This window comes from Hyla sarda, chromosome 1, assembly GCF_029499605.1.
Source record: "Hyla sarda isolate aHylSar1 chromosome 1, aHylSar1.hap1, whole genome shotgun sequence".
Taxonomy (NCBI): Eukaryota; Metazoa; Chordata; class Amphibia; order Anura; family Hylidae; genus Hyla; species Hyla sarda.
The window spans coordinates 358094093-358108599 of NC_079189.1; the positions used below are offsets into that span (position 1 = coordinate 358094093).

General features: G+C 45.8%; 1 protein-coding gene and 1 long non-coding RNA gene across 6 annotated transcripts in view; one reads left to right on the forward strand and one right to left on the reverse strand.

Moving 5' to 3' along the window:
• The window catches only part of JAK2 (Janus kinase 2), a 274729-nt gene that overhangs the window by 135043 nt on the left and 125179 nt on the right, over positions 1-14507 (reverse strand). For all 5 annotated transcript variants that reach the window (XR_008844274.1, XM_056522184.1, XM_056522199.1 and 2 more), the window contains one exon: positions 13474-13597. Coding sequence is in view for 4 of the 5 variants with exons in the window: in XM_056522184.1 (XP_056378159.1) it covers positions 13474-13597 (124 nt within the window). In the remaining variant the exon portion in view is untranslated. The remainder of the gene's footprint in view (positions 1-13473; positions 13598-14507) is intronic.
• Positions 1-14507, forward strand: part of LOC130274194 (uncharacterized) — a 55944-nt gene that overhangs the window by 32811 nt on the left and 8626 nt on the right. The gene's annotated exons all lie outside the window — the stretch shown is intronic.

Genomic DNA, 14507 nt, shown 5'->3' on the forward strand with positions numbered 1-14507 from the left:
GGGAAGGTACCCTAGATGAAGGTGTTGGGATGGACCGGAGCTAGCCACAGTTTCTCAAGCTCCATCTAACGGCTATAGGCATGATAGGTGGACCATGAGGCTAGATGGCACAAGAGGGCAGCCCAGTAATACTTAGTGACATCAGGCACCGACAGACCCCCCCCCCCTACCCGTATGTCTACTTGCCAACATAACCGACATCGGGAGGCGATGCCTCCTGCCATCCCAGATGAAATGAAAAATAGCTGATTGGAACGATCGCAACACAGATAACGGAACACGCACCGGCAGCGTTTCAAAAAAGTAGAGCAATTTAGGGAGTATGGTCATTCTTACTGCCGCTATGCGCCCGAAAAAGGAGATGCATTGGGACCGCCACTTTCCAGGAGAGAACGAAGGTGTTGAAACAGAGGAGTGTAATTAGCAAAGTAGAGAGTGGAGTAGGTAGAGGTGAGGCGAACCCCAAGGTAAGTAATAGCAGTTGGAGACCAGCGGAAAGAAAGGCAGCCCGCAGTTGGGCTGAGAGAGAGGACGGGAGATTTAGAGGCAACACTTCAGTTTTAGAGAGATTCATTTTGTAGCCAGAAACAGTACCAAAAGAATGGAGAACCTTGAGATTGGGGAGAGAAGTCAGAGGTTTCGAGAGGGTAAGAAGGACATCGTCCGCAAGGAGGCAAATTTTATAGTCTCTATCATGAAGGGCAATACCAGTGATGTCCGCAGTTCCCCTAATCATGGCAGAAAAGGGTTCGATACATAAGGCAAAAATCAAGGGGGACAGCGGGCACCCCTGCCTGGTTCCATTGAAGAGATTAAAAGGAGAAGAAGAGGCAAGGGATAAAGCCCACCTGATCTTTATGGATGTGGGAGGGGAGGAGACAACCGAGACGGGCCGCCAGAATTTTAGAAAACAGCTTCAGGTCTGTATTGAGCAGGGCAATGGGCCTATAACTGGCGCAATCATGAGGATCCTTACCCGGTTTGGAAAAAAGGGTAAGCAATGAGTGCAAAAAGGACTGTGGGATCCCCTCGCCCCCCCAGAAAGGAATTGAACAAAGAGACCAGGTGGGGAAGAAGAGGAGTGGAGAAGGTCTTATAGTATAAGTAGGAAAAGCCGTCTGGGCCAGGGGAGCAACTGGATGGTACAGACTTAAGGACTTCAGTAAGCTCCTCAAGCGTGAATGGGGCATTCAAGGCAGCCCGGTCAGGCTCTGTGAGCGTGGGCAGGCAACACGCCGAGAGATAGGAGTTTAAGAGAGTCTCACGTTCCCTAGGGTCAGAAGGCAGTCGGGAAGGAAGGGAATAAAGCTTAGAGTAGTAGTCGCGGAAGAGGCGAGAGATAGCATCAGGATGGTGGTGAAGAGTGCCAGAGGGGTCCTTCAGGGCTGAGGGCATCTGGGACGCGGTACGGTCTCGCAAACGTCTAGCCAACATCGAGTGGGCCTTATTACCCTTTTCATAAAATCTCTGTTTAGCATAAAGAAGCTGCAGTTCCACCTTAAGCAGTGCAAGCTCGCTTAATTGGGTACGACCCGCGACCAGACGCCTCAACACCGAGAGAGAAGGAGCAGAAAGCAGAGTCGCCACAAGGGTATGGATTTGAGATTGAAACTCCAGGGTTCGGGCCAAGGCATCGTGCTTCATACAAGATGCTAGGGCAATACAATGCCCTCTAATAACCGACTTATGCGCTTCCCAGAGAACAGCCTGAGAGGAGACTGATCCCTGGTTGAGTGCAAAATACTCCACTATAGAGGCCTGTATTGAGTCCCGGGAGGGCGAAGATTTAAGAAGGGAATCGTTAAGACACCAATGACAGCGTCGGGGGAGGAGGAGAAAGGAGAGAAAGACAGAAGGATCGAGCAGTGGTCTGACCAGGAAATAGAGTTGAGAGAGGAAGAAGAGAGCATGCGGACCACAGGAAGATTGCCAAAAAAGTAGTCTATATGGGTATGCAATTTATGTGGGTGGGAGTAAAAAGTGAACGATTTGTCAGTGAGGTGGTTAATCCGCCAGAGGTCATACAGGGAAGAGGATCAAATCAGGCGATGAAACAAAGAAGCGAGCAGCAGTTGGGCGGGAGGGGTGGGACTACCAAGGACTGAGTGGCGGTCCATTGAGGGAGAAAAAATAAGATTAAAATCTTTGCCAAGGAGGTGGGCCGATGGGGGGTATTTACTTAACTGAGCGAGGTCCCGGCGCAAAAAGGGAATCTGAGATGTATTGGGTGTGTAAACATTGCATAGAAGCAAAGGTTTACCACAGAGAGAACCCTCCACTATCACGTATCGGCCCTGAGGGTCAGTTTAGGAGGAGGAAACCTGGACGGGGCAGGACCGGGAAATTAGGATTGCCACCCCAGCTGAATTTCCACCAGAAGAGGCCGAAATGGCAAGCGGATATAGATGGTGCAGAAATTGGAAGGAGCCATAGTGGTCAAAGTGTGTTTCCTGAAGAAAGACAATATCAGCCGTCTGAGATACCAACTCCCACTGCAAGAGACGCCACTTAGGGGGGGGGGGGGGGCGTTGAGGCCCTTAACGTTCAAGGAAGCACACATAGCCATGGTCAGGGATAAAGAGGGAGAAGGAAGCTGAAAGAAAAAATGCACTCACCCAGGTACCAGACAGGGTCCCCGCAGCCATAGGCCCCGACAAGGGACAGGAGAATCAAGGGGAAACGTAATCTCCTCCGAAGTCCTAGAAGAAAAGAGGGAAGAAAGGGGGAGAGAAGAAGAGGGTGAAGGGAAGAGAGGGCACACAAGGAAACGGAGAGCCAAGACTGCCGACTACGGACCGGTTGCCACACTGGAGGAAGAGGCGGGGATGGGGGAGAAAGGCCCCAGTCCAGGACTTGCGGAGGGGGAATGTCCAGAACGGAGCAAAAGGCTGGTATGTCAGAGTGGGAACGTAATACAGCAGAGCATCAGTCTTTATGGGCTTGCAGGGCAAAAGGGAAGTTCCAGCGGTAGGGAATGTGATTATCCCGAAGGACTGCCAGGAGAGGTTAAAGCAGGCATCTCTTCCTAAGGGTGATCCAAGAGAGGTCCTGGTAAAGCTGAAGAGGAGCTCCGTCAAAGTTCTGCCAGGAGCGGGCCTTGGCCATGATAGCCTCTTTGAGCTGGAAGTCATGCACACAACAGAGGACGTCTCTAGGAGGGCCGTAGGAAGACTTGGAACGAAGGGCCCGATGAGCCCTATCCAATTTAATTTGATGAGACGGAGGTTCTTCCAAGAGAAAGTTGAAGATAGCTTCCAGGTTAGTATGCAGGTCTTCTTCCTTGCTCAACATGGTTGTACATACCGGTGAGGAACTCTGATTGTGAGGCTACGGCAGATTGAAGCTGGGCGATGTAAGCCCTGGTAGAATAATGGACCTCTTCCAAGTTCTCAACCCTGTCAGAAACATGCTGCAAGTCCTGGCGGATGGAGGCAATTTCAGCACGGCAGGCGTCCTTAACTTCGGCAATTAAGGAGCGAAAGTCCTCTTTGGAAGGAACTTGGGATAAAAGCTGGCTGAAGACGAAGGGTGGTGGCGTAGGGGCCGGGAGCCCAGAGCACTCCAGGGCCCTGCCAGGAGAGGAGCCCAAGGCGGGTGACCCCCCACCCGCCAGGGGTGGGGACCCAGAGCCAGACGCCACCATCACAGGCACCTTCAAGGGTACAGGGCCAGAAGAACCCACAGACTGCGGGGGCAGAAGGCAGACTCCTGGGAGGCTTGGATTCAGGAGCAGGGAGCACACAGACAGGTGGAGAGGCCCAGGGACAGGGGAGAATGGGGAGGAGAGTGGAGAGGACCAGTCCCGTGGGGTAGGCTGCAGGCTCTGAGGTGAGACGAGGGAGTCTAGGGCCGCAGGGGATGCAGGCAGTCACGGTGTGGAGGGCGGGAGGAGAGGGTCCCTGTACAGCGGCGGCCCAAGAGTGGTGCTGAGTGGCTGCAGGTCCTCCAGGAGGGAGGCAGAGAGGGCCCAAAAGTGCGAGAGGAGGGCCTGAGGAAGTTCCAGTGAGGGCTACAGTAGCGGGGGGAGTGGGCAGCAAAGACTGAGGGGCTCTGTCCCGTAGCTGGCACAGAGCGTGGTGCGGGATGGTCTCCAGGGCTGATGCCAAGCCCACCAGGGACACAGTCTGCGGCGGCTGCTTCACTTCCGGCCCCAGCACCGGACCGGAAGTCACTAGAGCTCCGGGGATGTAGACGCCGGGGACTCCGGAGGTCACAGAATAATCCGGCAACGGTGAGGCAGCAGCAAAGGACTCCTGGCGATCGTCAGGGGGCCCAGCACGGGAGCGGAGCTCAGCAGCAGGACCCAAGATGACGGGCAGGCCAGCGAGACCGGACACAGGAGGAGGACGCAAATACTGTTTGATGCCGCCCGACACCGGCACATCCACTGTTTCAACAGGCGTTACATGCTGCATTTCTGATACAGTTTCTGGTCGGAAGTGGATGGGAAAAAAGGCAATAACAGATGGCAAACTTTTTCCTATCTCTTTCTTTGTATACAATTTATATAGCCTGAAGGAAATGGGGAATATTGTTGAAACCTTTAAATATGTTGAAGGATAAGATTGAGGAATAAAGGGAGATAAAGAAAAAGTAAATAAAACGTAATGTCTACCTGTCGTCAACAAAAACTTTTGTTGTCTCTATGAGGAGTCCAAATACAGGAAGTGAGGGTAGGACAAGCAGGGTTCTGTGCAGGCTCCTGGCTTGTCATCATCCTAATGTGTGAGCCCTGCTTGTCCTCACTGCACAGAGCCCTGCTTGTCCTCACTGCACAGAGCCCTGCTTGTCCTCACTGCACAGAGCCCTGCTTGTCCTCACTGCACAGAGCCCTGCTTGTCCTCACTGCACAGAGCCCTGCTTGTCCTCACTGCACAGAGCCCTGCTTGTCCTCACTGCACAGAGCCCTGCTTGTCCTCACTGCACAGTGCCCTGCTTGTCCTCACTGCACAGTGCCCTGCTTGTCCTCACTGCACAGTGCCCTGCTTGTCCTCACTGCACAGAGCCCTGCTTGTCCTCACTGCACAGAGCCCTGCTTGTCCTCACTGCACAGAGCCCTGCTTGTCCTCACTGCACAGAGCCCTGCTTGTCCTGCCCTCACTTCCTGTATTTGGACTCATCATAGAAACACACAAGCAATAGATGCAAGGACAAAAATATACATATTTTTTAACCAATGTATATTACAAATATACATATAAATGGTATTATCTACATTATATAAAAGTTTTTGTTCATGACAGGTACACTTTAGCAAAGCTATCTTTGTTGCTCATAGCAACAAATCAGTTCTGCTTCCAAATATTAAAAGGGGTATTCTGGAAAAAAATGTGTAAATGAACTGGTGCCAGAAGGTAAAAACATTTGTAGATTACTTCTATGTAAAAACGCAAGCCAAAAAGTACTTACCTGCTGCTGTATGTCCTGAAGGAGGTCATATATTCTCTATAGTCACACACTGTGCTCCCTGCTGCCACCTCTGTGAGGGCCAGGAATTGGAGAGCATGGGCATTGTACTTTAACACGTCGCGGCTGCTCCCCCTGCTCATGGGCATTGTACTTTAACACGTCGCGGCTGCTCCCCCTGCTCAATGAGCTGCCGAGATGTGCAAGTATATTGCGCATGCGCGTGGTGACTCGTACATCGCAGTGTGTCTGCTCGTAGTGGCATATTGTCGCTCCGAGCAGGCACATGTAAAGCCAGCATATAGGAGGCCCTTGAGAGGTGGATCCTCAGTGAAATACGCTGCAAAAATCCGCTCGTCTGAACATACCCTCAGGCACGAAAAATTTGGGGCATGAATGTGAGGCTGTTGCAATGGAATTTCCGAGTGAAAATTCTCTGTTCAGAAATTCCATAGTGTGAATACACCCTTTGGCTATGTTCACACGCCTGAATTTCTGCAAGGAATTCTGCATGAAAATTTTGCATAAATTTATAGCCAATACACTTCAATTGGATTCCACTGTCCCATTCACAATGGGCAATTAATTTCTGTAGAATTTACTGCTGAATTTTGTGCAGAAATTCTGCCGTGTGAACATAGCGTTAATGTGCACTGGTTTTTGCATGAAATGTCCTCAATGAATTTGCTCAGTCTGCATTAGCCCTTGCAAAAGCATATGTGGCTTGTTTCTTGCAGGAATAACTGTACTTTGTAATGACACCTCTCATTTTACCATAAAATGTACGGCAAAAAAGAAAAAAAAGGAATCAAAATATCACATGTACCCCAAAGCAGTACAACATAAAAAGTAATCATTTAAAAATGATACAAAAATCAAAAGAAAAAAAAAAACAAGAAAAACTTATTCAAATTTGGTATTGCAGAGTAAAATTAACATGTCTTTATACCACATAGAGTTTTCATTGGCACCAAAATGATACAAATGAAAAAAACTTGTCTCCCACAAATCTGATTTTGAAATTTTCTTGAAAATTTTGAAAATTGCAGCTAAAAACTTATGAACCTTCTAACATCCTAAAACAGTAAAAGAATGTTTAATAAATGAAGCCACCACAAAGTAGAAATTAAGTAGATGTAAATAAATAATGAAATAACTAAATTTTCACTGCATCTCCCTTCATGACGGCACCATGATGGAGGATGCTTTCTCGTTGCTGTAGGTACAGAAAACAGACGTTTTAAAAGGGACCCTCCCCTAACCCACTCCAGTGTGGGGCAGAAAGTTGCATGGATGCACTAAAGATCTATGGGGGACATGTATCAAAGATTTTACCCCTGTTTTGTGTGTATTTTTTTGCGCAAAATTTTGCGCAAGCCCTTTTTTTGCGCAATTTTTTTGCGCACGTTTTGGTAGAGCATGTCCTCCAGATGTGGCTGAATCAGGGTACCTTGGAGTGACATCTATAGTACACATGGATTTATTAACTGCCTACTTTTTTTTTTACACCAAAAATTTTGCCGCAAGAGCTGTTTTTTTTGCGCAAATATAAGCCATCTTGGACTTAACGTAGCAAGATGCTCTAAATCATTGATTCTATTTTCCAAAGAGTGGATTTAGGAGATTACTATATTTACCCGCAATTTATGAAGCTCATTGCACTTGATTGATAAATTTAGCGCTTCTGCACATAATTTAGAATTCGGGAAAAGGGGTAAAATGCTTCTACCATACACAAATAATGATACATGTCCCCCTATGAGTATTTGTCGATTGGGGCCTGCCTGGTCTCCCTTACTGTGTGGCAGTTCCCTGCCAGGCAAGTACTCTCACCTGGAGAGTCCCCCTTCCCTAGACAGACGTGCCAGAACCAGTAAGGATGCTCTGAAGGAATATCAGCAGCCTGCAGGGCTCTCTGGGCTTTGTTGGCTGAGCGTGTCCTGCTTGACTTCTCATGAACCAGCACTATCATGACATTTACAATGCCAATGCAGATGGCGGCGCTGGTACATTCAAAGGTGATGCCAGCCATTGGCGTTGCTAGGAAGTGGGGACCCCTTATTAAAGGGATGCTGGCCATGCTGATCCTGCAGGAGCCATGAAGCCATCTGTAACAGTGAGTAGGGTGTTTTTTTCACCCATACCCCTTCTTGCCACTGTTTACTTACAGTGTCTCTCTCTGTCCCATTTCTTGCAGGGGGACAAGGAGCCTCTGAGGGCAGAGAAAGGCGTTAAAATGAAACTCGGGAGTTGTGCAATATGCTGTAGAATTCCTCGACCTGGCACATATAGGCACCAGATCTGTAACGCCTGCGTGGGGACTGTGGTTAATGAGGTCTGCTATGATGCAAGACATTAGGTACATATTTAGAGAAAACATTCAGTATTCTATGACAGGAAAACATCCCCTTACTGAATAAGGCCCTGTTGCTGCTGGTGTATCCTCAGATGTAGAATAAAAAAAAAAGGGGAAATGGAAATGGTGAAATGCAACAAACTCCCTTTTATTGTCATCTGCAATGCTATGGATATCGAGAAGGCAGTACAATCAAGCTCAATTCAAGATGAGATGTGTGGGGTTCTGAGGTTCCCAGAGAATTTAGGAATAGACTCTCTTTTAAATTTGGAAGATTAGAAGGTTTAGGATCAGGTTCCCAAAAATAGATGTATACGTCGCTAAGGTCCTATCAGACAGGAGAGAGTACAGATGCATCCTATCAGACAGGAGACAGCACAGAGGCGTCCTATCAGACAGGAGAGAGCATAGAGGAGTTCTAGCTCACCCTCACTTACTGGACTTTGTCCATGCCTGTGCTTCAGCTTGGACAAAGCCATGATTTTATAAGACATGATTTCTATAAAAAGGAAATAACATTTTCTTATGAAGTATATCAGAAAGGTTAGTGTGGAACTGGAGCGGTGTGGATCCGGCACATGCAAAACTAGGGCACTGAACAGAATTGCGGGCTAGTGTTGATGCAGGTAAGGCACAGGTGTGGACATCGGCGGTGCACCTCATCAATCAGCAACGCAATACAAAAGAGTAGAACAAAGGGAGATTGCACTCACCATCCACAGACTTTATTTACGAGGGTACAGGCATATACAAGAGAAGGCAGGGGACTGGGACACAATTTTCTGCGCTGGTTTGCGCTTCTTCTAGCCGGAGTGTGACTCTCCGGCTAGAAGAAGGCAAATCAGCGTGAAACTATTTGTCCTGGTGTGCCCCTGCCTCCGCTTGTATATGCCTGTACCCTCTTAAATAAAGTCTGTGGATGTGGAGTGCAATCTCCCTTTGTTCTACTCTTTCAGAAAGGTTAGTGTTTCACCAAGATGTACAACATATAAAAAAAAGTGTTTACATCTGACAGTGCCCATTTAATGCTTGGTCTGGTGGCACCTTATCAAATAAAACGTTTTCTATTCCTTTTAGGGGTTTCAGGTGTTTGCATTAGAGCTAGACAAGAACATAGAGAGTACCAAGACTGCAAGTGGCATTCAGGCGAACTGAGAAAAAAAAGTGTGTGGCAGTATTATTTCAGGGCACAGTGCATGGCAAGGTTACATTCAGAGGGTACAATGTGTGAAAGTATAATATTCAGAAGATACGGTGTGTGGCAGGGTATATTTAGAGTGTACAGCGTTTTGTAGGGTTATAGTCAGAGGGCACAGTATCTGGCATGGTTATATTAATTATTGTCCTCATCTAGAGGATATGGATTTGCTGACTAAGTAAGGAGCCAATGATGAGGTAAAATGTATCTGGAAGAAGTCCTGGTGCCTGGACAAGATTAATATAAAGACTACACAGAATATGTCCCCTGTGAGTCACTTATATTACTGTCTAGTCTGCCAGACTGTGCCAATCAGCAGTAGTCACTGATGAATTCTGCAGTATTTATGGGTGAAACTGTACCCTAATCTTCCTCTTTCCAGCTAACACCCCCATCCCATAGACTTGCATTAAGGGGGCGGGCCATGAAATCACAAGGGGCGGGGCCATGACATCACAATACTCTGGCCCCTGTATCACCAGTCATCAGGCCTGGAGCAAAGTTTGCTCTGTGCAGCAGATGACACAGGGTGCTGCAGGAGAGATCGCGGGGATTCCCAGCAGCGGGACCCCTGCGATCAGACATCTTATCCTCTATCCTTTGGATATGGGTTAAGAAGTCTAGGGGCGGAGTATCCCTTTAAGGGTCACAGCAGCGGGAACACCACAAAAAAAAAAAAAAAAAGGTGGAGTGCATAGTGTGGACCTATTTTTGGTCCCAATCCAACCCTGAATGAGAGTATTCTTTGCTCTACTCAGATTTTGGTCTTTCCAAAAGCTCTGATCAGTGCACAGAAAACTATATATCTAATGCAGAGAAAGAGAGATCAGTTGAAGTTTTAACAGTATAAACTCATGAATCTTAGCAGAGGTGAAGTTTCACTAACACTTTAAAGGGTATTGCATACAAAGGATATGTCACAAATGTGGTTCTCGCATCTTATTCCCTCATCTATCGAGAGAATGGGAGATTTGAATCCCCCCTGATTCTGTGTGGTTGCTGTCCCCACATAATTTATCACATAAGTTTGTGATTATCTTTATTGCACTCCATTAGTGTTACAGAAATAGGCAAGTGATGTCATAGAACTTCTTTTTACCAATGGGTCTTAGAGCAAGGACTTAATCAAATGGGCATTTACAGTCATGGCTGTAAATGTTGGCAAGATTGCAATAACACATGTTTTGCTATACCTTTTGTTTATTCCCTTTGTGTGCATTGGAAGTAAACCAAAAAAGGGAGGAAAAAAAGCAAATTGGACATAATGTCAGAAAATGGACAAATTTATTGGCACCCTTTCAAAATTGTGGAAAAATAAGATTGTTTCAAGCATGTGAGGCTCATTTAAACTCACCTGGGCCAAGTTACAGGTGTGGGCAATATAAAAATCACACCTGAAAGCAGATAAAAAGGAGAGAAGTTCACCTAGTCTTGCATTGTGTGTCTGTGTGTGCCACACTAAGCATGGACAACAGAATGAGGAGAAGAGAATGGTCTAAGGACTTGAGAGCCAAAATTGTAGAAAAATATCAACAATCTCATGAGATATAGATTTGCCTTTGTCCACAGTGCGCAACATTATCAAGAAGTTTGCAACCCATGGCACTGTAGATAATCTCCCTGGGTGTGGACAGAAGAGAAAGATTGATGAAAGGTGTCAACGCAGGGTAGTCCAGATGGGGGCTAAGCAGCTCCAAACAAGTTCCAAAGATATTCAAGCTGTCCTGCAGGCTCAGGGAGCATCAGTTTCAGTGCACACTCTCAGTCCACATTTAAATGAAATGAAACAGCTGACACAGAGACATTAAAAAGCAAGACTACATTTTGCCAAAATGAACTTGAGTAAGCCTTCTGGGAAAACGTCTTATGGACAGATGAGACCAAGATAGAGCGTTTTGGTAAAGCACATCATTCCACTGAAAATGGAATGAGGCCTGCAAACAAAAGAACACAGTACCTACAGTGAAATATGGTGGAGGTTCAATGATGTTTTGGGGTTGTTTTGCTGCCTCTGGCACTGGGTGCCTTGAATGTGGGCACGGCATTATGAAATCTGAGGATTACCAACGTATTTTGGGTTGCACTGTACAGCCCAGTGTCAGAAAGATGGGTTTGCGTCCGAGATCTTGGGTCTTCCAGCAGGATAACCCCAAACATACATTAAATAGCACCCAGAAATGGATGGCAACAAAGCGCTGGAGAGTTCTGAAGTGGCCAGCAATGAGTCCAGATCTAAATCCCATTGGACACCTGTGGAGAGTTCTTAAAATTGCTGTTGGGAAAAGGCGCCCTTCCAATAAGAGAGACCTGGAGCAGTTTGCAAAGGAAGAGTGGCCCAACATTCCGGCTTAGAGGTGTAAGAAGCTTATTGATGGTTATAGGAAGCGACTGATTTCAGTTATTTTTCCAAAGGATGTGCAACCAAATATTAAGCTAAGGGTGCCAATAATTTTGTCCAGCCCATTTTTGGAGTTTGGTGTGACATTATGTGCAATTTGCTGTTTTTCCTCCTTTTTTGGTTTAGTTCCAATACACACAAAAGGAATAAACGTGTATAGCAAAACATGTGTTACTGCAATCTTTTTCTGTGAGAAATACTTTGTTTTCTTAGAAAAATTTCAGGGGTGCCAACATTTACAGCCATGACACTATATTTAAGTGTTTAACCCCTTAAGGACTCAGCCCATTTTGGCCTTTTACGTTTTTGTTTTTTCCTCCTCGCCTTCTAAAAATCATATCTCTTTCATATTTTCATCGCCAGACTAGTATGAGGGCTTGTTTTTTGCATGACCAGTTGTCCTTTGTAATGACATCACTCATTATATCATAAAATGTATGGCGCAACCAAAAAAACACTATTTTTGTGGGGAAATTAATAAGAAAAATGCAATTTTGCTAATTTTGGAAGGTTTCGTTTTCACGCCGTACAATTTACGGTAAAAATTACGTGTGTTCTTTATTCTGAGGGTCAATACGATTAAAATGATACCCATTATTACATACTTTTATATTATTGTTGTGCTTAAAAAAAAATCACAAAATTTTTAACCAAATTAGTACGTTTATAATCCCTTTATTCTAATGACCTATAACTTTTTCATTTTTACGTATAAGCGGCAGTATGAGGGCTAATTTTTTGCGCCATGATCTGTACTTTTTTTTGATACCACATTTGCATATAAAAAACTTTTAATACATTTTTTTCTATTTTTTTTTAATAAAATGTATTAAAAAAAGTAGCAATTTTGGACATTTTTTTTTTACGTTCACGCCGTTCACCGTACGGGACCATTAACATTTTATTTTAATAGTTCGGAAATTTATGCACGCGGCGATACCAAATATGTCTATTCAATTAATTCTTTACGATTTTTGGGGGTAAAATTGGAAAAAAATGACTACTTTTTTATTGGGGGAGGGGATTTTTCACTTTTTTTTTTACTTTTAATTTTACATTTTTGTACATTTTTTTTTTTTACACTTGAATAGTCCCCATGCTAATACTGATCTGTTCTATGTATAGGACATAGAACAGATCAGTGTCATCGGTCATCTTCTGCTCTGGTCTGCTCGATCTCAGACCAGAGCAGAAGACGCAGGGAGCCGGACAGAGGCAGGTGAGGGGACCTCCGTGCGGAGTTCTGAATGATCGGATCCCCGCAGCAGCGCTGTGAGCGATCAGATCATTCATTGAAATCTCGTACTGCCGCAGATGCCAGGATCTGTATTGATCCCGGGATCTGAGGGGTTAATGGCGGACGCCCGCGAGATCGCGGGCGTTGGCCATTGCTGGCGGGTCCCTTGCTGCAATCAGCAGCAGGGATCAGCCGTGCACGACACGGGCATCGATCCGATGCCCGCGGTTATGTACAGGACGTAAATGTACGTCCTGGTGCGTTAAGTACCACCGCACCATGACTTACATTTACGTCCTGCGTCCTTAAGGGGTTAAGCTGGGAATGACCCTTTAACCGTAATCATACTAACTGCTCAAGGAAACAAGTGTGATAGTGCTTTAAAAATAGACAAAACAATTACCTGCCCAGAGCTGGGTGCTCACTGCCCACAGCTTCTTTTGACATGTGGACACAGCACATGCCCACTCCAGCAGTCACTAACTGAGGCATAGTAGGTCACCACTGCAGACAGTGAATGGCTAAGAAGGTTTTGACACGTCAGAGGAAGTGGTGAGCAGTGGGGACCAAGCACAGTAATAATAACTGCTGTGGGGAAATAGGGGCAGGTGTGTTTGCTTTTTATTTTTACAACACCTCCACTACCCCTTTAAGGTGCTTTAATTTATAATAAAAACTGCAAGATGAGCAGGGGGTGGGGGGCTCTCTTTTGTTGTACCCACAAATAATGAATTAATGGAAAGATAAGTGTTGCTTGAAAAAACTCTGCGGGTTCACTTAATAGGAATATAACAGCATTGTAACTGTAAATAACAGAAGTATTGTAGATAAAAAAAAAGCATAGCATTGCCACTGTAGATAACAAAAGATATACGCACCTCAGTCGAAATTTTACGATTTGCCTGCTTGTTTCATCCACAATAAAGGTATGATTGGGAGGATACCACATTCGGTCAGCCTCATTCATCAAAGCAAACAGGGTATAATATACAGGTGTCACCCCTAAGGAAAAAAAAAACAACAGAACTTTATAGTGAGATTTTACATTATTGTATATCAAGAAAACTAGGGATGCATCGATAATTTTGGTTTCGGCCAAAAAGTTTCATTTTAGTGCACGACTAAAGTGTGTTTAGACATGGGTCAAATGGCCAAAAGCGCTTAAAGGAGATTGTCAGAGTGGCTGATTCTTGCAGTGACAAATGCCACCTATCCATGTATCACATCCACTTGATGTAGGATTTCTGAAGCTAGATCTGTCTTGACGAGAATATCTGCCATTTACACTACAAAATTACCACAGAATGTATAGTACTCCCCAGCCATATTTCATGAAGTAGCCAGGAAAAATGAGCTGAATTTTGGTGGTCCAGACAGACGGACGGACATTCACCCAAAGCAGAAGCAGGAGGGGCCACAAGTATTTTATTCTGTGACGAGTCCAGAGGGGGCTGAGCTATGATGGACTGTGGCTAAAGGACCTTTGATGATGACACAGTAGATTGTGCTGAGCTGTGATTAGATTGTGGCTTAAAGGGGTACTGTGCTGCCCCAGCTTTTGGAACATTTTGTTCCGAATGCTTGGAGCAGGTGGCGGAGGGACATGACACCATACCCACGCCCCCTCATGACATCACACCACACACCCTCAATGCAAGTTCTAAACGAATGCTGGGTGCTGCACAGAGATCGCGGGGGTCCCAGTGGCGGGACCCCCATGATCAGACATCTTATCCCCTATCCTTTAGATAGGGGATAAGATGTCTAGTGGTGGAGAACCCCTTTAAGGACCTTTAATAATGATGATGACGACATGTGGTAGGTGGGGCTGAGCTGGAGGAGACATTGTTGTGCATTTATTGCTATAGAGCGGTGATCTACAACCTGTGGCTCTGTAGCTGAAACAAAACTC